Source organism: Carcharhinus amblyrhynchos, chromosome 9, assembly GCF_965287045.1.
Source record: "Carcharhinus amblyrhynchos chromosome 9, sCarAmb.v2.hapA, whole genome shotgun sequence".
Lineage (NCBI taxonomy): Eukaryota > Metazoa > Chordata > Chondrichthyes > Carcharhiniformes > Carcharhinidae > Carcharhinus > Carcharhinus amblyrhynchos.
The window spans coordinates 68,649,644-68,673,032 of record NC_137332.1 but is presented as its reverse complement, the minus strand read 5'-3'; the positions used below and the strand labels follow the sequence as shown (position 1 = coordinate 68,673,032).

The following is a 23,389-nucleotide window of genomic DNA, read 5'->3' as shown; positions in this document are numbered from 1 at the left end:
TATGATTCTATGATTCTATGAAAATATGAGTTTAATTGCCGAGCATGAAGAATGAACTGTTCTTTGTTAGGTAAATGGTGTCATCCTGAATTCTCTGAATTGACAGTGGTACATTGCTGAGAGACAATTTAGTTCAGGATAAAAATGGCTAATCAAGCTTATTGTTAGAAGTGAAATTAGAAAGAAGCACAAATATACCAGTAGTTATATTTCAATTCAGTATTAAACTTTTACCAGAGCAATAGCTGATTTTCTCAGTCAGACTAACAAATGGTTGGAAGAAGATGAAGGATCTTCTTCGCTCAGCCAGGGTAAGTGCCACTGTCTGTCTCCACTGGACCCCCTCGCACCCCCAATCCCTTTTCACACTCAACCACCTTGGCTTCAGCCAATTCCAGGCGCCAGATCCCTCCCTCCTTCTCCACAATCACCATGTTCCCCTATGAGCTGCTATGCTCTGCACATGCCAGCTAGCACTCAAACCCCACGCCTGCCACAGCTCATCATCCTCTAAAGATGGTGCCCTGATCTCAGAGCAGCCAGGCTTTAATAACGAATGGAGCCCCCACCCACCCCTCCCCCAGTGTGGTAAGATCTGGGTAGAAACACATCGATTTTCTCACTGGAACCAACACATTACCAAATTGTGATAAGATCGCCCCCAGTGATTTTAATGCAAGATCAATCAAAATGAACTCTAAATTTTCTATGCACCTAATTGGGATTGTGACCAATAGTTAGGAACCGTTGCCGTAAATGTTTTGGATCACCCCATGCTTCTGACTGACGCTAAATAAATACAAGCTCTCTATTTCTAACATTAGAAGCTAATTTTTCCCCCATTTTCACTTAATTTTGTCAATGCAGGAGCAGTCCTTATCTTTTTTATTATGTGCTACAATAAATGGCTGTGACAAGTGGATTGTTCTAAAGCTCATGAACAAACAATTGTATCTAATGCAATTGAATGTTTTACTTATCAAAACTGGATTGTTGCATTGTAATCAATAGTAACAAAATGTTCTTGCCTTGGTTAATATTGAAACGTATTTCAGATGACTCATTAAGATTGCAGACTTCTAATCACTTGAGAATTTTATCAATAAACCTTAATCTAACAAAAATTATAAAAATACATTATATACAATTAAATACAAAATACAGTGTATTTCTGGAAGTGGAAAAAGCCAGACAGGCACATTTCTGGGGACCACATTATAGGAAAGATGTGAACGCATCAGAGAGAGTGCAGAAAATGTTTACAAGAATGGTTCCAGGGATGAGAAACTTCGGGCCCGATTCTCCCATTGTGACCTGCAACTTTTCTAGCAGGTCTGGTTGACAGAATCACATGTCGGCCATTTCACGGGACTTGCGCATGTGCCAGGAACACATGCACATCTCCCAGAGCCGGAGAACAGTCGCAGTCGAGACCGCACTGGAAACGGGCAGGAAGAAAGGTAAGTCATTTGAATCCTTTTGTAATGTAGCTTGAATATATTTTGCACGCCGGGCCAGAAAGCATCTTCCGCCCTGCCAGGAGTATTTCATTCTGGCAGGGTTTAGAGTAGCTGCTCACGTTTGTGGAGCTAACGGGAAACCCCACCGGAATGAAGGGGGGCAATCGGGGCCCCCCCCAGGAGGCCAGGTGGTAGGGGAATGGTGCCCACACCCTGGCAGTACCGAAGGGGCGAAATGTTCGTGCTGACGGGGCATCTTGGCACTGCCCATTGGGCATCGGGCTGTCAAAGGGGTGGGGTCTATTGTGGGCAGGGCCTCGAGGTGATTGGTGGGGGTGAGGGGTCCCGCTACCACTCTGCAGACAAGATCAGTCTGGGCTGGAGAGAGGGCAAAGATTGGGACAGGCTGCGGGGAGGGGGTGGTCTGCTGGGGGGTGGGGGGGAGTGGTGGGGGGGAGGGTGGGTGGTGGTGTCTGCCTCCTGGAGGGGAGTCTGACCCCAGAGGAGTTCAGCAGGAGATGTCTTCCGGGTTGAGGGGGTGGGGGGATAGCCACTGTTGGTTGTGGGGGCTGGACTTTGGGACACTCTGGGGTGGTGGGTCAGGGCTGGCCCAGGAATTGCAGTGGGGACTGCAATTGGGTCATGCGGGTGGGGGGTGCTGGAGGGGCAGCACTGTGGGGGTCCTGGGCTGGCCAGCAATTAAGCTGGTCAGCAAATGGGGAAACTGAAAGATCGGGGCCACTGCGCACGCGCAGAGTTCCAGAACTGTCAAACTCCGGTGCGGATAGGTCCCGCACCTCCGGGTTTTTAATGAAATTCCTGATTGTGACCTCTGCAGTGCACAGAGTGCGGAGATTCGAGTGTGGAGCTGAACTGACAAAACAGTCGTGATCTAGAATAGCTTTCCCACTAATTTAACACGTTTGAGAGAATCGCTCCCAAAAGTTCTGATTGGAGAATTTGGACTGTTCTCCTTGAAGAGAAGAAGACTAAGAGGAGATTAAATAGAGATGTTCAAATTCTTAAATGGGCAGGATGGAGTAGATGGGGAGAAATAGTTCCTGCTTGTAAAAGGATCAAGATCAGGAAGGCACAAGTTTAAAGTGATTTGTAAAAGAAGCAAATGCAATATGAGAAAACACTTCTTCACACAATGGATGGAATTTTCCCATCCTGCTCACCACAGGAATCGTAACAAGGCAGGACAGGACCATGCAAAGGTCCATTGACGTCAGATACGATTTTCCGATATTAGGGGCGAAGGCGGTCAGAAAACCCTGCAGAGCGAGTGGTTTGGACTTTGAATGCACTACCTTGAAGTCTGTTGGAGGCAGATTCAATCGAGGCATTCAAGAGGCCATTAGATTTGATACAATGTGCAGGGGTACAGGGAAAAGGCAGGGGAGTGGCACTAAACCACAATGCTCATTTGGAAAGTTGGTGTAGATACAACAGGTTGAATGGCCTCTTCTATACAGTAACAACATGAAATCCTGTGATTCTGTGAGGTTGCCAAGATACCTTGCTATCAATCTTCTTTGGAATTCTTTGCCCACCAATTTTTCTCGCCCCTGATTACGATTGAGCAAAGATTGCTTGAACTATGGGAATGATTCCTACAACAAATATGTCCAAAGCATCTTTATCAAATTAAGATATCACCTAGGGCACCTTATCAAATTAAGATATCACCTTTTATCTAATGGTCTCATATTTCATCTCAACTACCTAAATGACAATCTTCCTCTTGATTCTTTTCCCATGCCTAGAGACACAAGGCAGACAAAGAACATGCCTATACCTGTTTTTGTAAATCGGTTTCCCTGGAACAAGTCGTCAGCCTGATGCCAGAGGATATAGCTTTAGGGGCCACCATTAAGTGTGGCCAACCTAGAGACTCTCCTTACCACCTGCCATCGGCATATTGGAAGGATTTACAGGTTGATAATCAACCTGTTTAGCCATATCATGACCACCTCATGGCACCTTCTTTGGCCATCAAGTTCAGGTTTTGGTTTAGAGCCAGGGACGCTATCCATTGCTCCAGAAGATCTCCCTTGATGATAGAAGCTCCTTGCTTATAGTTGACCAACCTTCAAATGTATGGTTGTATCATTAGCTTTAGACATAATACATCAATGTAGTCTCTCTTGCAAAGGCCAAACAAATACTGGCTAACATTTCACAACATTAAAAAAGGTTTGTTTCTATAGCATTACAATTTAAGTATTGCTGCTAGATATAATTGCCTGGGTAACCCAAATGTCAGCTATTGAACAACATAAATTGCCAGCAGAAATACACAGATTGGATGGTCAAATAAAAACGTCAAATTCAAGGAAATATTGATACTTGTCCACTGGAAGTGTTCAACTTCTGCACAACATTCCTGAACAGAGGCCAGAATTTAATTCAAGAGATGGGATCCTGGAAGTCAGCAGGATTCCCAAGTAGTTGGGAAGGGGCCAAATTAGGAAAAGTGATGCACTGGGTCCATCCAATGGGGGCAAGGCCTTTGTCTGCTCTTAGTTATATTAGTACGACTAGTGCCTACTGACCTCCTGTCTTAACACTGCTCCACTTGCCCAACATTGGGATCTCGATTAAAAAAAAATAATGGCTGAGTTATACTGCTCATAGAGATAATAGCACTAAAGTTGTTCCATACCAAGGTGCTGTAAGATTAAAAAGATTGTCCAAAGATTTGCGGGTTAGGCAAATTGGCCATTCTACATTACTAGCTAAGGTAAACAGGGATAGGACCTGGGTGGGATTATGGTCAGCGCAAACTGACCAGTGCAGAGTGGCCTTCTTTGGCACTGTTGATTTTATGATTCTCTGATTATACTTACAATGCAAAACTGTGCTGTCCTTGAATCCTTTTTGTGTTATATATTTCTCACAAGCCAGGCTCTAATATCAAAGAGTTTGTTCTACACTGAGGTTAAGTTGACAAAATCATCAATGGTTGCAACCTCTGGATTTGATGTTTCTGTTTCCCTCACACTGCTCCAGTAGGCTCACCCATTCTGGTCTGTGCCCCACAGATTACAACTTCACAAACTCCTTCTATCCTGTCATGGAAGGCAGCGGCGAAATGACTGGTCTTCCATCTCCCTGGTTCAACATCACCAGCTTTCGCTTGTCAGGGATCTGATGGCCCACAATCCCCATTCGCTACTTGTTCAATCCCAAAGTGTAATATCATTCAGCAGCTTGCAAACGAATGCTGACAGCCTTTGTAACCATCCAAATTGGCTTCCTGCTGCAATGATGTGAGTTCACCACCCCACTGCCTTCCCACCATTATGTTCTGCCATTGGTATTCTTACTCATTCATTCTCACCTAATTCTCTGACCATTCCCACCACCAAATGCATTTAGGCAGGTTGCACTGAATTCCACCCAGAGTGTTAGTTCTGCAGGTTTTTAAAGGGACTGTTATCAAGTGTAAGGATATGTCTGAGAATCAAAACCCATAATGTGGTTGATTTCTCATACTCTTTTGGTTGAATAGAAATCATTGATTGTTTTATTGTGCTTTAAATTTACAAGATGAAACTGTTAATGAATTGCCTCCTATACGGATGGTGGTAAACTCCATATCGATGAGAAATTGTTCTTAATTTACTCAGGTACGAAGTCTCATGGAGATAGCAAGAACAAAGATGTATGTGATACTGCCTATTGGGTATGAACTTTTGAATGAGCCTTTTAAAAACCTCACATGAGTTTACATAGAAATACAACTTTTATTTTAGGTAAATATTTTCAGTGGTGAGAGGATGAAATTGTGTCATTCCAGGTAACAGTGGAATCCAAAGATCCAAGTGTAACTCTAGCACCAAGGTGCCCATTCTGCCAAGCCATGACAACGAGGATCTCACAAGGCTCCTTTGGCATCGACCATGTGGATAGAAGATCTCAAGAAGATGCTTTGCATCTGTCAAATCCTGAAAGTAATAAACAGTTACGTATGAACAAAGTTCAACAGTTTAGGTTGAGAGTCAAAGAAGGGGCTAGGCCTTTTAGAAGGCTATTGACATTGTATGAAGGGTTGACTCAATATAAAAGCTCTTGGCTTAGTTTGTGGTCTAGAGGAGGCATATGTCATCATTACTATGCCATCACTTTAATATGTTGCTTAACAATTATTATTGTATTAACCTTAGTTCTCATCACTAATGTAATTTTAAGGTGATGCATTTTAAAGAACAAAAGATTCTTTTCATGTCAATGGGTAATTGGCAACACCTTAGCTGAAGTGACGTTATTGAAATTATGCAGGTACATAATACAATGGAGAAATAAATCCTGAATGTGGTTTACTTTCAAATGCCCTGTGTTTTTTTTTGAATTGAAGCTATCAAGTGGGCAGCATGGTGACACAATGGTTAGCACTGCTGCCTCACAGTGCCAGGGATCCAGGTTTGAAACCCGGCTTGCCTGTGGAGTTTGCACATTCTCCCCATGTCTGTGTGGGTTTCCTTCTGATGCTCCAGTTTCTTCCCACAGTCCAAAGATGTGCAGGTTAGGTTGATTGGCCATGCTTAATTGACCCTGCTTTCAATGGGATTAGCAGGGTAAATACGTGGGGTTATGGGGATAGGGTGGGATGTTGTGAGTGCAGGCTCAATAGGTCGAATGGCCTCCTTCTGTACAATCAGGATTCTATGAAAATGATTGGGATAGTGCAGGATATTCTGATTTCATCTGTGTAAAGAATCAGTCTACTTGCCCTGCAAAAGGGAAGAAATAAATTCTAAATTCCCAGTGCCCGATTAATCTGCTAGTACTATTGCTAAAGCCAGTTTTCTTGAAGGGTTTTTTGCTTCTTTGAATGTGACGCCCTTGCCTTGCAGTGAATCTATTGATCTCATTTATTTTTCTCTGGCTATACAATGATCTCATTTTCACCATGGAACTCATCTCCAATGCATTAGGATTCTCATGTTTCTCTGTGGCGCCCACTTCACCAGCAGCACAGGCATGCTCTTCCTTCTCCCTGGTCAGGTCGAGGGCTCACTCCTCAAAATGTGTGGGCATGACTCCAGCTGACTGTACTTGCTGATGCATGTTATGGTTGAGTTTGCCTTGCAATGACATAGAGAGGGAGAGTGTAGGTGGGAATGTTGACATTTGAGATGGTGACGAGGTACGGCTAGCATGGGGCATAGGTGGGAGCTGGAGTGTGAGGAGCAACTACTGGGGGAACATGGTGATTGTGGGAGGAAGGGGGGGGGCATCTGGTGCCTGGTGTTGGCAAAGAACAAGGTGGCTGAGTGAGGGAAAGGTTGTGGATATGAGGCGTGTGCGAGGGAGTCCAGTGGGAGACTTAGGGGTGGTTCACTTACATGGGCTGAACAGGGGAGATTATTCATCTTCTTCTGATACTGCTGTTCTGTCCTCTTCTGGAGTGCGTTTGTCCTAACTAGGGCTGCCACTACATCCCAATTAGGGGTGCTGACCTGCTGAAAACCCATCTCCAAGGGCAGGGCTCCTCCAGCATCCTGATGAGGGCTCTCCTCAAAAAGTGCGGTGCTGCCTTCTTATCTGCCATCCCCTGCAGTCATTATGGAACAAGTGCTGGGGTGCCGTTCATATGGATCTCCCCAGTGCTTGCAGCAGTTAAGTCGTTGTAGGGTGGGTGAATCAGAGGGAACACATTGCAGGAGTGATCCTTGTGGCATAAAAATTATTACTAATGAGACATAAGTTGCGGCCTGAAAACATGCCAGGGCTGTGGCAGGAATCACTCTGTTTTTCGCGTGGAACTGCCATTTTTTGCTAATATTTCACCTGATGTTTTGAGTCCATATAACCCTGAACTGTTCTCTCCCTTCAAATGCAACCAGACTTGCTGAGTTTAGCCAGCACTTTCTGCTTATATTTCAGATTTCCAGCATCCACAGCATTTTGCTTTTATGTGAGTCATAAGAATGAACTTGAAGCAGACAAACTAATTGACAAGACAAAACAATAGAGGAAAAACTCAGAATTAAAACAAAAAATAACAAAATGGAGGAAGCTGTGTGAGTATTCCAGATGCCCAGTTTATTGATTTCCTCACACTGCTCCCTTTGGATCAAGATGAATGAATTGAAGAACATAAGAACTTGAGAAATAAAGGTAGAAATCCATACATTCCCTTAAATCTGCTCCATCATTCAATACAATCACGGGTGAAGTACTGTCTCAACATCACTTTCTTGCTGCTTTCCATATCCCTAGATTGCCTAAGAAACCAAAAATCTGTCTATCTCAGTCTTAAATATATTAAACGCTGGGGCACCCATAACCCTCAGGGGGACAGAATGCCAAAGATTCACAATTCATTAAGTGAAGAAATGTTTCCTCATCTTGGTTTTTTATCTAGAGACAGTTCCCTCATGGTCAAAATTCCCCAGGCAGCGAAAACACCCTCCGAATGTCTACCTTGAATGTTTCAATAAGATCATCTCTTGTTCTGTTAAATTCTACAGTACAGCCTTAATTTACTCAGCCTCTCAACATTGGACTATCCTCTAATCCCAGAAATCCATCCATTGAATCTCTTCTGTACCACCTCCAAGGCAAGTATATCCTTCCTTTGTATGGAGACCAAACTGTGAACAGTACTCCAGATGTGGACTCACTAAATCACAATACAAATGTAGCAAGATTCCCTTATTCTTATATTCCAGCCACCTTGCAGTAAAGGCCAAAATGCCATTTGCCTTTCTAATTGCATGATGAACCAGCATGCTAACTTTCTGTGTTCCTTGCATGAATACAGTCAAGTCTCTCCCAACACCATTTGAAAGTTTGACAACTTTAAAAAATATTCTATTTTTCTATTCTTACTACTGTCAGTGGGTAAAGACCTTGCTCTATATTTTCATTATATTTTTACATATATCTAATGAACTGGCTAATTCATAAAATTAGACAAAGAAATTATAGATTGAAGTCATGACTGGCCTTGACTCATAACAGCAATCCTGTTATCTCTAAAGAGGCTTTAATGCCCCTGTGAATGCAGCGATTTAATCCAAAGGGCATGTCCAAGGCCCTCCACATCTCTAAGGCTAGGCTCTGGCTAACAGAAATGATCTGCCTATGAGGACAAAAAGACCTTGAAAGCTCTGTTGAACTTATTAATGTTGGAAACATTAACTCTCTAAAGAATCTAGACAAGTAATATACATCCTTTGTCCAAACCAAGATGGAGAAGTGAGAGCCATGTCACATGAAAGCCCCAAGCTGCTAGAACCTGTAATATTGCTTTGTGGAACTGAAAGAAACAGATTGCTGTTTTCCACCTAGCAAGTAACGGTGGATAAGGACTCTGGTTGGATTTTTGAATACCTGGATATACGTCTATACTGTTTTCCACTGGAACTTCTGAGCTTCTGTACCAGAACCTTGATTCATTCCTATGTATCCATCTCATTGTGGAAGTCCTCTTCGCTTGAAGAGTGGGGTATCAGCTTTAGCCTGCTTACCTACAAGAACAAATACCATATGACTTTTAATTCTGAACTCTGGACTCATATGAAACAATAATTCTCATTTTGTCTGTAGTCTTTGCCCTGTGCTTCTTTCTTTCCCTTATCCCACTTCTGGTCCCCCAGAACCTATGTAGCAACAGTCTCTCCCATATTTTGATTGCCTGTAAAATAAACTAACCCTCTTAGCTCAGATTTACTTTGGGTTATTAATAGAGAATTGAATGGCATTGACACTGCGGCATGGGAAAATAAACCATCACTCATAAAGGGGCAAATCAACAATCAAAAAACACCTTTTTGTTTACAGACAGATGGTGAGAAGAGACATCTGTTTAAATTAAACTCCCTCCTGTCTGTAATTTATCAAAGTGAATAATCTCACATTTGTACATTATAGCCATCTGTCACCTTGTTGTCCACTCAGTTAATCCATCTATATCTGTTTGTTGCACTGGTTTCCAGCATTGTTTACACTAGGTTTCAGCATAAACAGAACCAGGAATTTCTTTACTATTTATGTGACCCAGTTTGGGTCACTTGACCCTATTGTTTGGGTCTGAATAATTAAGATGAATGATATCACATTATTGCATTACAACTGTTAGGTATTTTAAAATATTAGCAGGTCAATTCTAGCACCTCTATCTCCAGCTACAGAGTATTCTGAATAATGAATGAACTTAATGGTATTTGTGTTGTGTACCCGAGCAACCATGGTCAACAAATGAGATAAGGGATGGTATTGAGCTAAAAGTTGCATACATAGGAAGTGAGGTGGAGATTGAGCAGACTGGGAGAGCTATAAAAAGCAATAAAGGAAAGTACAAAATTACAAAGCAAGTAATAAAGTCTTTAAAAAAATTGAATGAAAATTTGCAGTAGGTTATACACCTAATAGGATAGAGTGTTAAGAACATAAGAACATAAGAAATAGGAGCAGGAGTAGGCCATCTAGCCCTTCGAGCCTGCCCCGCCATTCAATAAGATCATGGCTGATCTGTTGTGGCTCAGTTCCACTTTCCCGCCCTCTCCCCATAACCCTTAATCCCCTCTCTTATCAAGAACCCATCAACCCGCTTCTTAAAAATATTTAGCGAGGCAGCCTCCACCACTTCAACAGGCAGAGAATTCCAGAGATTCACCACCCTTTGAGTGAAGAAGTTCCTCCTCAACTCCGTTCTAAACCGCCTCCCCTTTATCTTGAGGCTGTGCCCCCTAGTCCTACTGTCTTTTTTGAGCGGGAAGAGTCTCTCCACCTCTATCCTATCCATCCCATTCATCATCTTATACGTCTCAATGAGATCTCCCCTCATTCTTCTAAACTCTAACGAGTACAAGCCTAGTTTATTCAGCCTCTCCTCATAGCTCAATCCCCTCAACTCCGGTATCAGCCTAGTAAACCTCCTCTGCACTCCCTCCAGGGCCAAAATATCCTTGCGCAGGTGCGGCGCCCAAAACTGCACACAGTACTCCAGCTGCGGCCTCACCAATGCCCTATACAGCTGCAGCAAGACCTCCCTACTTTTATATTCAATCCCCCTCGCTATGAAGGCCAGCATCCCATTCGCCTTCCTGACCACCTGCTGCACCTGCAAGCTGGGTTTTTGCGACTCATGCACAAGGACCCCGAGGTCCCTCTGCACCGTCGCCTGCTGCAGTTTTTCGCCTCGTAAGTAATAGTCCTTCCTACCATTCTTCCTACCAAAGTGGACCACCTCACACTTGCCAACATTAAATTCCATTTGCCATTTCCTGGCCCATTCGCCCAGCCTATCTAGATCCTTCTGCAGACTCTCCACACCCTCCGCACAATTTGCCTTTCCCCCAATCTTGGTGTCATCAGCAAATTTCGACACCCTGCACTCGGTTCCCTCCTCCAGATCATCTATATAAATGGTAAATAGCTGAGGCCCCAGCACCAACCCCTGGGGCACCCCACTAGTCACCAACCGCCAATCCGAATAGCACCCATTGACCCCCACTCTCTGCCTCCTATTTGACAACCAATCCTCTATCCACGCTAACACCCTACCCCCAACTCCATGTCCCCTGACCTTCTGCAATAACCTGTTGTGAGGTACCTTGTCAAACGCCTTCTGAAAATCCAGAAAGACCACATCCACCGGCTCTCCTCTATCCACTGCCCTAGACACATCCTCATAGAACTCCAGTAACTTTGTCAGACACGACTTCCCTTTAATGAAACCGTGTTGCGTCCGCCCTATCAAGCAATTCCCTTCAAGATGCCTCGCAATTTCCTCCTTAATGACGGATTCTAACATTTTACCTACCACAGACGTTAAACTAACCGGCCTATAATTCCCCGCCTTTTGCCTGGCACCCTTCTTAAACAACGGCGTAACATTAGCCGTTTTCCAATCTTCCGGCACTTCCCCGGAATCCAGCGACGTCTGGAAAATAACCACCAAGGCATCCACTATCACCTCCGCCATTTCTTTCAGAACCCTCGGATGCATTCCATCCGGTCCTGGGGACTTGTCCACAAACAGCCCCTCCAGTCTGTCGAGCACCACCTCTCTAGTAACAGTAATGTCATTAAGACCCTCCATTCCTACCACCTTTCCATCGCTAACACCCGGCAAATTATTCACGTCCTCCTCCGTGAAGACAGAAACAAAAAAGTTATTCAAGACCTTAGCCATATCCCCATCCCCTACCACTAGCTCCCCTTTCTCATCCTCTAAAGGACCAACGTTCACCCTAGCCAGCCTCTTCCTTTTTATATATTTATAAAAACTCTTGCTATCCTTTTTTATATTAAGTGCTAGCCCAGCCTCATAGCTTCTCCTACCCTCCTTTATCAACTTCTTTGTCAATCTTTGTTGACATTTAAACCTTTCCCAATCCTCTTCTCGCCCACTGCTCTTAGCTACTCTAAATTCCTCCGCTTTTAATTTAACACTTTCCTTCACCTCCTTCGTTATCCACGGCTTATTACCTCTCTTCCTACTGTCCTTTTTAACCATCGGAATAAATTTCTGCTGAGCACCAAGAAAGATCTCCTTAAAGATCCTCCACTGCTCCTCAGCAGACCTACCTTCCAACGCACTCCCCCAGTCCACATTCGCCAATTCTTCTCTCATCCTACCATACTCCCCTCTATTCAAACAAAGGATGCGTGTCCGGGAACCCACTTTCTCCTCCTCCATCTGCACCAGAAACTCCACCATACAATGATCACTCTCTCCAAGAGGATCCTTCACTGCAAGGTCCCTAATTCTACCCGCCTCATTACATAGCACCAGATCCAAGATAGCTCGCTCCCTCGTCGGCTCCAACACACACTGTTCAAGGAAATTATCCCGGCAGCATTCCAAGAACTCCTCCTCGAGCCCACCTCGTCCAACATGGGTCGACCAATCAATATGCAGATTGAAATCTCCCATAACTACTGCCGTCCCATTCCTGCACGCCGCACTTATTTGCGCGTTAACAGCCCGCCCCACCTCCAGATCATTATTCGGGGGCCTATAGACGACACCCACCAGCGTCTTCCTCCCTTTGCTGTTCCTAATCTCCACCCACAACGATTCCACGTTCTGCTCTTTGGCTCCGATATCATCCCTTGCTACCACCTTGATACTATCCTTAATCAGCAGAGCTACGCCACCCCCTCTTTCCTCCTGCCTATCCTTCCTAAACACTTGATAGCCCTGTACATTCATCTCCCAGTCCCTGTCACCTTGCAGCCACGTCTCTGTAATGGCCACCAGATCGTATCCATTTGTGTCGATCTGCGCCACCAGCTCATCCACTAAAGGACATGTATGTCTGTTACAGAAACATATAAGCAGGACTATAATGTAAATGGGAAAACATTAGCCTTGAATGATGGTAAGAAAAGATAATGTGCCAACTGAATTTTAAAAAAACTAAAAGGAAATCAAAGAAAGTGGAATTAATTCAAGTGAATAAACGGAAGTTGAAAATGGGATTGAGACGAATATTCAGTGGATTCAATAGATTCCATCTGGGGAGAATTGAAAGAAATTGATAAGGAAATTGCAGAAATCTTGGTCATAATTTTCTAAAGCTCTCTGGAGTCAGAAATTGTGCCTTTGGATTGGAAAGTTGGAAATTTCATTATTATTTAACAGGGGAGGGAGGATGAAACCCAGCTGACCATAGATTTGTCAGTTTAGGAATTCAGGCAAGTCATGGGGGTTACAGATAGTATGACATGAACTCAAGATCCCAGTTGAGGCCGTCCCCATGTGTGCGGAACTTGGCTATCAGTTTCTGCTCAGCGACTCTGCGCTGTCGTATGTCGTGAAGGCCAGCTTGGAGAATGTTTACCCGAAGATCAGAGGCCGAATGCCCATGACTGCTGAAGTGTTCCCCAACAGGAAGGGAACAGTCTTGCTTGGTGATTGTTGAGCGGTGTTCATTCATCCGTTGTCATAGTGTCTGCACGAGGTAACCCCCATGATTTGCCTGAGCAACATCTCACTTACTGTCCTGTCAGGAGACAATACACATCTCTTTAACCTATGCTTAATGCAATCTCCACTCACATTGTCTGCACCTTTAAGACTTGAATAGCAGATTAGCTGTAAAGACTTGCATTCTAATCAGTATTCTGTAAACTGTGTGTGCCTTTATATGCCCTGTTTCTGATCAGAACTCCCCACTCACCTGACAAAGGAATAGCATTTCGAAAGCTTGTGGCATTTACTATCAAATAAATCTGTTGGACTTTAATCTGGTGTTGTGAGACTTCTTAAAGTATCAGCTAATCAGAGAGTTTTAGCATTGATCTGCACAGACCATCTCACGTTTGTCATCTTCACTGATTTCCAGTAGGCATTTGGTAAGTTTATGCACAAGAAATTAAAACATAAGGAACTAGAGGTACTCTTGTTGCATTGATTGGCAATTGGCTGGGATGTAGAAGACACAAAGCAGAGATAAAGGTAACACTACGTGCCTGCTGATTAACTGTGTGGTGAATGCGTTGGAACGTGGTGCACGTCATCTTCTAAATTCGTCCACTATCTTCTACTGTCCCCTGTCACCCATGAACTTCCACCCACACTACCCCCTGCCATCCCCGTTACCCTGGTTTCTGCTCTTTATGATCTATTTCAACTTCCCAATTGTTCCGTTTCATAGCTCTTAGTTTAACATATAATAGCAATTGTTCATGTGGCTTACTTATGATTAATGTGTAACCAAATCTTATATTTCCTGAAGATCATTGGTCTCTTACTGCATTGGACACACATATGGTACATGTTCTTGTGTACCTAGTCCCTCAGACTACTTTGCTCTTAGAATTGCTTTTGTGAAAGCAATACTTAGTATTGCTTTTCAGAAAGATTATATGTTCCCTACCTATCAAAATAAGAAGACTTGCATTTACATAGTGCTCTTCATTGCCCATGGAGTCTCAAAAGTGCTATAGCAAATGAAGCTTTTTTTTGAAGTGTAGTCACTATGATAATGTTGGAAATACTTTAGCTACACAGCAAACACCCACAAACAGCAATATGATAATCACCAGATAATCTGTTTTTTGTGATGATAATTGAGGGATAAATATTGGCCAAGGCACCAAGGAAATCTCCCCTTCACTTTAAAATACAAAAGAATAATGCTGAAAGCTGTGTTAAGATAAAATAATGGTTAAAACAAGGAGCCAACATCTGGATTGTGTGCTTTGGCGTATGTAATATGAATAAATATAGAGTTTTATACCATGGGCGGGACTCTCCAATCTCATCCAACCAAAACTCCATTCACTGCAGTGGGACGAGAGAATTCCGGCCATGAATGAGGTTGGAGAATTCTGGCCTTCATCTAAATTAGTAGCCAAATAACACTTTCGAACACCAACAAATTAACTCTGAAGATGAAAATGGCAGCGGTGCTTAATTTTATGTGTCCGTGCCCGTGGGTGACAGAGGGAGATGAAGAGAGAAGGATGGTTAGCCATAGAACTGGGCTCAAGATATAGAGTAGAAGTAAAGTTTATTTATTGGTCACAAGTGAGGCTTACATTAACGCTACAATGAAGTTACTGTGAAATTTCGTTAGTTGGCACAATCTGGCACCTGTCCAGATCAATGCACCTAACCAGTATGTCCTTCAGACTGTGAGAGGAAATGGGAGCACCCAGAGGAAACCCATGCAGACATGGGGAGCATGTGCAAACTCCACATAGACAGTGACCCAAATTGGAAGTATGAACCTGGGTCCTGGCACTGTGAAGCAGCAGTGCTAACCACTGTGCCGGAAGGGCAATCAGCAATTGGGGCCAGGGCTTGGAAGTCAGTGTTGGGCAAGTTGGGTTGCGGTAGATTTTAGCTTACTGTCTTTTGAAAGTTGCATACTGTTTCTTTTGATGAGATTTCCTTTCTCCAAGAAAGGAAACCAATGTTGTAGTGGAGACCTGGAATGGTCTCTTATTTGCATATACAAATTGTTAGCCATTTTGAGGTCATAAGGGGCACCATAGGTCATAGCATCAAAAACTGGATGCTCCACAGCCTGATTTAACTTGCATTATATTTAAATCTAATTAATAACTGATGGGAAAGGTAGAATGCCAACACTAGCTATTCATCCATAATTATCAAGAATATGGATTATGGACTATGGGGTTTACAGTGTACAGGACAGAAAAAGTGCAGAAATACAGCAAACTACTTTCTAGTCTTTGATTTTTGTTTGTCTGATTAGTAGCTTCATTCACTGGAAGTAGATGTTTGAGTTTTAGATTACAGAGTCATTGGGCTTTCAAACAATTCTCTCCAGTGCATCAGCTAATGTCCAAACAAGATCCTGCACCAAATTAGAGGAAAATCAATGACCTGCACCCCCTTACTGACATAATTTACATGCCAGGTAACTAAAATTCCAGGCATTTATTTGTTGTTGTTAAATTCCCCAATCTAGTTCATGAATAAATGTAAAAAAAAATGTACATTATGTGATAACGAACTGAACACTAGACATAATACTTGGCTCAACACAGTCAATTATTTACTTGTAGGTTATACCTGATTTATTCCTGGCAACCTGAACAACGTAAAACTGAGACTAAACAGCGTGAAAAATTTATTCCGACTGATACCTGGATGAAGTTTCAGTTGCTAGCATTTATTACCACAGTGAGATGTTTGTGACTTCTTCAAGACACATTACAAATTTGAGACCTCCAGCTAGGCTGACACTACAGTACAGTACAGAGATCTCTGCATTATTAGAGACTGTTTCGAAAGAAATGTTACACTGAAGCATAGATGTCAAAGATCCCAAGGCATTCAGAAACAAAGAGGTATTTTTCCAATGCCCTAGCCAATATTTAGCTTTAAACTGTCATCACCAGGACTGATCATTTAACTAGCTTTGTTTGTGGGACCTTGCTGTTTGGAATGTGATTGGTGCATTCGCCTACTTAATGACAATAAATGCACTTCGTTAAAAAAAAATTGTAAAGCACTGTGGATTTCTTGAAGAAGGGAAGTCATGATATAAATGCAAGTTATTTTCTTTGGAATAAGGCATTATATTGTCCTCTCCTTCTTTAAGTCTCTTTATGCATTGTACAATTCCCTGGGGAAAAAGGCATCGAGGTAACCAAATCATTGTCAATGTTTCTATTCAGCTCACTGTCGACTCTAGTGGACATAATTAAATTGGATGAGTGATCATGATTGGTTAGAAATTGTTGGAATTTACTTGTGCTATTCTTATGGATATTGTTTAAAAACTACAACATGAATTATGTACCATCATTTTTAGAAGGTTCAAATTCTTGGGTGAGAATTTTGCCTTCCCTGATGGAGGCAAACCTGAAGGCTGGCGGGCAGGACAACATGCTGCCAGCACCATCCTGCCGCAGAATCATTTTCTGGGGGCAGGATGGGGAGGTGGCCACCAATTAAGGGTGTTTGAAGGCTGCTTAAGGCCTACAGTCAAAGGCCAACCCTGACGCACCAAGAACTAGGCCAGCTGCCTCGAGGTAGTCTCCTGACAGCAGATCAGGGGGCCATCATTCCAGACAGGCTTTGTTTCACGATAGCTGCAGCTGCAGGTTGGTCAGTGGTCATCCAGCTGATAATTTAGTTTTTGTTTGGAGGTTTAAAAGTTGGAGGGGGAGCACCTCAAGAGACAAGCGCCCTCTCTCCTACTTGAAAAGGCAGAATGTTACTCTTTCCAACTGCAGGGCCTTGTATAGGCCCTCTAGATTCAAGAGTCTGCCTGCTATCCTTAATTGGATAGTGAGCTCACCCTCAGGCTATTGATTGGCCAATTCATACAAAACCATTTTTAGATGACTGTTCCCCAGAGAGTGCAGGTTTGCAATCCTAACTTGGCCTCAATGTCTGAGTCCTGATCCAAATCCAAACCTTTGAACCCATTGGAATGGAGATTACTGAATACCGTTTTCTCCTTACGAACAATACAAAAAGCATCCCACCTAGGCTCTCCCCCCTGCCCTATCTTCGTGACCCCACTCAGTTATCATAGCTAATCCATCTAACCTACACATTTTTCGACACTAAGGGGCAATTTAGCATGACCAATCCACCTAACATGCGCATCTTTGGACTGATTAATCACAGAGTGAGAGTATGCTGATGAATGTTACAGCCAGTGGAAAGCTCTCCATTAAGAGGTACCATCACGGGGGTCAGAATGGTTGCATTCTGTCCGAATAGTTCTGCAAAGAAAACAATGAAAGAGCCACATGGGAAGACTGCCATCCAGACTCTTCCTAGTAGGTGATGTTGGAGGCAGAAAGGAGCTGCAGTGAAGTGCCATTCCTTTGGACTGGATGATGAGGCCAGCTCCACAAACAGACAAGTGTGGCTGGATGTCTTGGAAACAGTTTCCAGAAATGTCGTCCCTAGAACATGAATATAGTGCCATAAAGTGTTCAATGATATCAGGAGGGCAATAAAGATGTGGCACAACACACTCCGGTATGCATCTCTACACGCTTGATTTTCCCAGCATTATCCACCACAGCACGCCTCAGAGCATCACACCTTGCCTCTTTACTTATCCCCTTCTTTTGAGGCACCTCCTCAATCCCTCATCAGAACAGCCAACATTCAACCTTACCCAAAGCTTTGTGCCATCTCACAGGCATCCCCTATCACTACCCTGAACAAATTTCCTTCTCAAACTTGTTACTCTTTTCTTTCGCTCTTTGCAGATGAAAGTGCGTATCTCCAGAGAATCTCCTGACCATTGCAAAGGGTGAAGTGTTGAAGGTCAACAGGGTCATTAAGCAATAGAGAGATGGAGATCTCCCCCAGACTTGGTGACAGAACTAGGTATCAGAATACTACTTGCGCATGATAGTCATTCATTTTAAATTGCTATCAGAACTATTAACTCAAATGACAAGCTCTGCACAATTTAGACGATGAACCTTTTTCTTATGTCAATTTAATTCATGTCTTTAATCTCACAGGTCTTTCAAGGGTGATGGAGAAGGCTAACAGTCCCCCAATGAGGGTGCTCTGAGGGAGAACTGTCACATGATTCATGCACACCATCAATTAGTGCAGAAATAAGCATCTCAGTAGGAGCTCTAGTGTAGGTAGCTCATTTAATACATGGTGAGGAGCACATGATGCCAATAGGAGTAACAATGAAAAATTTATGTGGTTGTGTCTACATTTCCAGAGGCACTGTGCACTCTTGGAAAGAGATCGGAAGAGTCCATCTCTACCATGAGTGTCATGATATATCGGGCCTTTGTGCTAATGTTCACCTACACGGAAAGAGTGGCTACCTGCTTGGAGTGTGAGCCATGGCAGGCAACTGAGTATATTCACACTCCAGCCTGATATTTTAAATAGGAGGAAGGGGACCTTCCCTTGACCATTCAATGCCTTGGTGGAGTTCAAAAAACTGCACCTTAGCTCTTGGCTAGCAGGAAATTGCGAGTGGACCATGAGAGGGAAGATGGAGATAAGGCAAGTAGAAGTGGAGACTCATTTGAAGGTGTTCCCACTTTTCAAACCTTGAAGCACCCTCCATTTCCAACAGAGTTCCACGTAGCATCTGCCGACAGTCCCAACAGCAGAGTCTGCCCTTGCACAGGTGCAGGTTGGGCAGTTTTTGCTAGGGCTCTCAAGGGCCTGAAAATCTAGAATATGTCCACTATGGACATCTCAGCTGTCACAGCAGGCAGACAAGCAGCCTGCCTCATGCTCTGCTGAAGCCACAGACACTATGTAGGAATAGAAAAGCAGAAGATGAAGGCCTACAATTTGCACAAGGGGAATCACTTGGGTGCTTATTATGGGGATGTGTCTCACATCCCTTGCGGTTGCAATACAATGAATTAAAACAATTTTCACTTCGGCTGAATAAGCATGTAAAGGTTGAGGAGCTGATGGAATGAGTCCTTCGAGCGCAAGCCTTTCACACACACACACGGCAATAACTGTACAGTTTTAATCTTTAAGGTAGCCTATCAGTGTCATTTATCAGTGACTTCCTGCTCATGCTCCAGTCTTTATTCACTCTGGCAAGTTCCACACAGCTTGGGAAACCCATCTTCTGGCTGCTAAAGCCAAAATTTTGTGTTAAAAGCCTAAGTAATTGGGTATTTGTATACTTAGATATCTGATACAACTGCTCCATTGAAGTTTCCCATACAACTCGGAATATGCCTCAGTAAAGTGAGGACAAACATGTTGGTTTTATGTCAGCATTTTTAAAGTTAAAATTTATTTATTAGTTACAAGTCGGTTTACATTAACACTGCAATAAAGTTACTTTGAAAATCACCTAGTCACCACACTCCGACGCCTGTTCAGCTACACTGAGGGAGAATTTAGCATGGCCAAAGCACCAGCCAGCACATCTTTCGGACTGTGGGAGGAAACCAGAGCACCCGGAGGAAACCCACGCTGACACACGGCAAACATGCAGACTCCACACAGACATTGACCCAAGCCAGGAATCAAACTCATGTCCCTAGCACTTAAGGCAACAGTGCTAACCACTGTGCTGCTGTGCTGCCCATAAGTGGGATTTTCAGGGATTTAACCCTGCAACAGAACTTGTTCTCCACCCTGGCAGTTAATATTCTGCCCCATAAATGTTAGTAGATATTTCAGAAATAAAATTTGATAATAAAAACAGTAACCTGAATTTCTGATGAAATATTAAACTTGCTATTAAAGGGTTTATTCCAGTGTTAAGAATACAATCTTTCCAAATCACTTCTTAATAAACTAAGTTCTATTTGCAGTCATTAAAAATTGTTGCATGTACCATTAGCAATATTACAGTATGTTAGCTATGGTCCCCAGTAATGCCATTCTTTTCTTTCATCTTGCCTTCAAGCTTTAACAACTCTTGATAAAATATTTCAGCTGTTTCAACATCGATATCCATCTAGGAAGAAAACAGAAGGCCCGTTATTTCAGTGGAAGCTGTGACAGACAGGTCACCACAATTGTTTCCAGTAATTCAATAAAACTCACTGGCATCCTTCAGAAGTTCTGAATAGCAACAATGCCTGTTATTGACTTTTGGGGATGATTTCTCAGACAGCAACAGATTGCTGATCTATTTGGACTAATATTTTTGGCAATATTGAAAGCTGAAAAATGTTTATATCACCAGGTATTCTGATTCAAGTGTCATTAAATCCAATGCCACAAAATCCAATGCACAGCTATTACTCTTTGTTGTAAACATATAATAAAAGGAGCTATAAATATTGCGGTAACATTTAGTGAACCTTGCATGAGGCTACGTAATTATTTCCAAATACAGATGTACAGCTGTGGTATTTCACCATTGCGTCCAATGACTCTGGCTTCTGTGTGAACAACCAAACCTAGAAAATAAAAAAAAAATCAGAAATCGAATAAGGAGCTTAATGGGAATCACAGTGAACAAGCTATTTTTTCTTTAAGAAGATAAAAACATTTGGAAATTTAGAGCAAAATGTGGCATTGCCGTGTGCCAACTCCTCACATTAACATGGCAGGTCAGTGATTATCTCTCAAATATGGCACCCATAATCTTCAACAAAGATCCGGCATCACTCTCTAAATTAGTCCTGTGGAACATAATCTAATGCATTTGTTTTGATGGATTGAAGTTGGATGCAGGTCATTTACAAGCATTTGTTTAAGTTCAGAAGTGTGGTGTGGGCAGATCACTAACAAAGGTAGAGATAAGCTGCCTCCTTACATGCAGAGAATTATCACTAGTACTCAATAGGCTACTCTCAGGCATCTTCCATCAGCCAGTCACTGGCAGTTTAATGGACTCCAAGTGGAAGGTCCATGTTGCATTCAGAGATCTACGGACTAGTAAGGCCAAATGATGATCAAAAAAAAAGGGTAACATGCCATTCAATATTAGTCATTTGAAAATAATTCACTTTTGCAATGATTTTTTTTTTAGCTAGAACTGGTCCATACGCCAGTTAGCTTTATTCGCTATTTCGTTACATGGTGGGAGTTTAGGAGACAACAAGCTATGATTGGGTTATAAGTCAATCTCCAAAGATCCATTGAACATTGGAGGCAAAAGCTGAAACACAAAAGCTAGAAAACTGAAAATGGATGACACAACTGGGACTGCATAAATTAGTCATGGTTTCTTATTGCTTATACATTTAACAATGGAAGGTTTTTATTGAGAAAAATGATGATTATTTTGGTACCTTCAATTTATAATCAGGTTGCAAAGAAACTGAAAAGATACCAATAAATAAATATTTTCCTCAATTTAAGAGATTGAAAATTTTATGTCCAGCTTATCTAGTGATGATACTTTGACAACCATCCTATTTATTCTTCAGACTAAAAATATTCTCCATCTCAATCACAAACTTATAGTTATGAAAAGTTCTTCAAAACCTGGCTGTTGTACATGTATTTTTTCCATCCAGGGATAAAACAGGAATTCATATTGGCAGATGCTTCCCATCTACACTCGATACCTCACCCATTTTTCACTTGTGTGTTTACCCAGTTTTGGTAGAAGATTTAATCATACCAAAGCTTGATGGATAAAGGTAAGTTATGCTGCTAAATTGGGAGAAGGCTAATTACAACAATATTAGGCAGGAACTGAAGAATGTAGATTGGGGGCAGTGTTTGAGGGAAAATCAACATCTGGCATGTGGGAGGCTTTCAAGTGTAAGTTGCTATGGATTCAGGACTGAAATATTACTATAAGGATGAAGGATAAGTATGGCAAGTTTTGGAACCTTGGATAACGAGAGATATTGTGAGCCTAGTCAAAGAGAAAAAAGAAGCACTTATCAAAGCTCAGAGGCTGGGAACACACAAAGCAAGTATGGGATACAAGGAAAGTAGAAAGAAACTTAAGCAAGGAGTAAGGAGTGCTAAAAGGGGTCATGAAAAAGCATTGGCCAGCATGATTAAGAAAAATCCCAAGGCTTTTTATACATATATAGAGAGCAAGAGGGAGGCAGGGAGAGGATTGGCCCACTTAAGGACAAGGAAAGGAATCTATGAGTGGAGCGAGAGGAAATGGGAGAGGTATTAAATGAGTACTTTGCATCAGTATTCATCAAAGAAAAGGACTTGGTGGATGATGAGTCTGGGAAAGGATATGTAGACAGTTTGAGTCATATTGAGATCATAAAAGCAGAGGTATGGGGGTGCTTGAGAAATATTAAGTTAGACAAATCCCCAAGGCCTGATGGGATATACCTCAGTATACTGAGAGAAGGCAAGGGAGAAAATTGCTGGGGCCGCGAGAGAAATCTTTGTATCCTCACTGGCTACAGGGGAGGTCCCAGAGGATTAGAGAATAGCCAATGTTGTTCCTCTGTTTAAGAAGGGTAGCAAGAATAATCCACGTAATTACAGGCCGGTGAGCCTTACATCAGTGGTAGGGAAATTATTGGAGAGAATTCTTCAAGATGGGATTTATTCCCACTTGGAAATAAGTGGATGTATTGGTGAGAGGCGATATGGTTTTATGAAGGGAAGGTCGTGTCTCATGAACTTGATTGAGTTTTTCAAGGAAGTAACGAAGATGATTGTTGATGGTAGGGCAGTGGATGTTGTCTACATGGACTTCAGCAAGGCCTTTGACAAGGTCCCTCATGGCAGACTGGTGCAGAAGGTGAAGTTGCATGGGATCAGAGGTGGGTTGGCAAGGTGGATACAAAACTGGCTCAGTCAAAGGAGACAGAGGGTAGCAGTGGAAGGGTGCGTTTCTGAATGGAGGCTGTGATAATTGGCGTTCCTCAGTGATCAGTGCTAGGACCTTTGCTGTTCGTAATATATATAAAAATGATTTGGAGGAAAATGTAACGTTTACTTAGTAAGTTAGCGGACAATACAAAGGTTGGTGGATTTGCAGATAGCAATGAGGACCATCAGAGGATACAGCAGGATAGAGTTCGGTTGGAGACTTGGGCAGAGAGATGGCAGACGGAGTTTAATCTGGACA

General features: G+C 42.6%; 1 protein-coding gene across 3 annotated transcripts in view; it reads right to left on the bottom strand.

Moving 5' to 3' along the window:
• Positions 1 to 8,886: 8,886 nt before the first annotated feature.
• The window catches only part of hsd17b7 (hydroxysteroid (17-beta) dehydrogenase 7), a 73,267-nt gene continuing 58,764 nt past the window's right edge, over positions 8,887 to 23,389 (bottom strand). For 2 of the 3 annotated variants that reach the window (XM_080196620.1, XM_080196618.1), the window contains exons 8-9: positions 20,688 to 20,786; positions 20,118 to 20,338 (exon numbers count right to left, since the gene is read on the bottom strand). In XM_080196620.1, the coding sequence (XP_080052746.1) occupies positions 20,237 to 20,338; positions 20,688 to 20,786 (201 nt within the window). In that variant the 3' untranslated portion in view covers positions 20,118 to 20,236. Of the gene's footprint in view, positions 8,945 to 20,117; positions 20,339 to 20,687; positions 20,787 to 23,389 lie in introns of those variants that run through there. The other variant, XM_080196619.1, reaches the window with a different exon arrangement.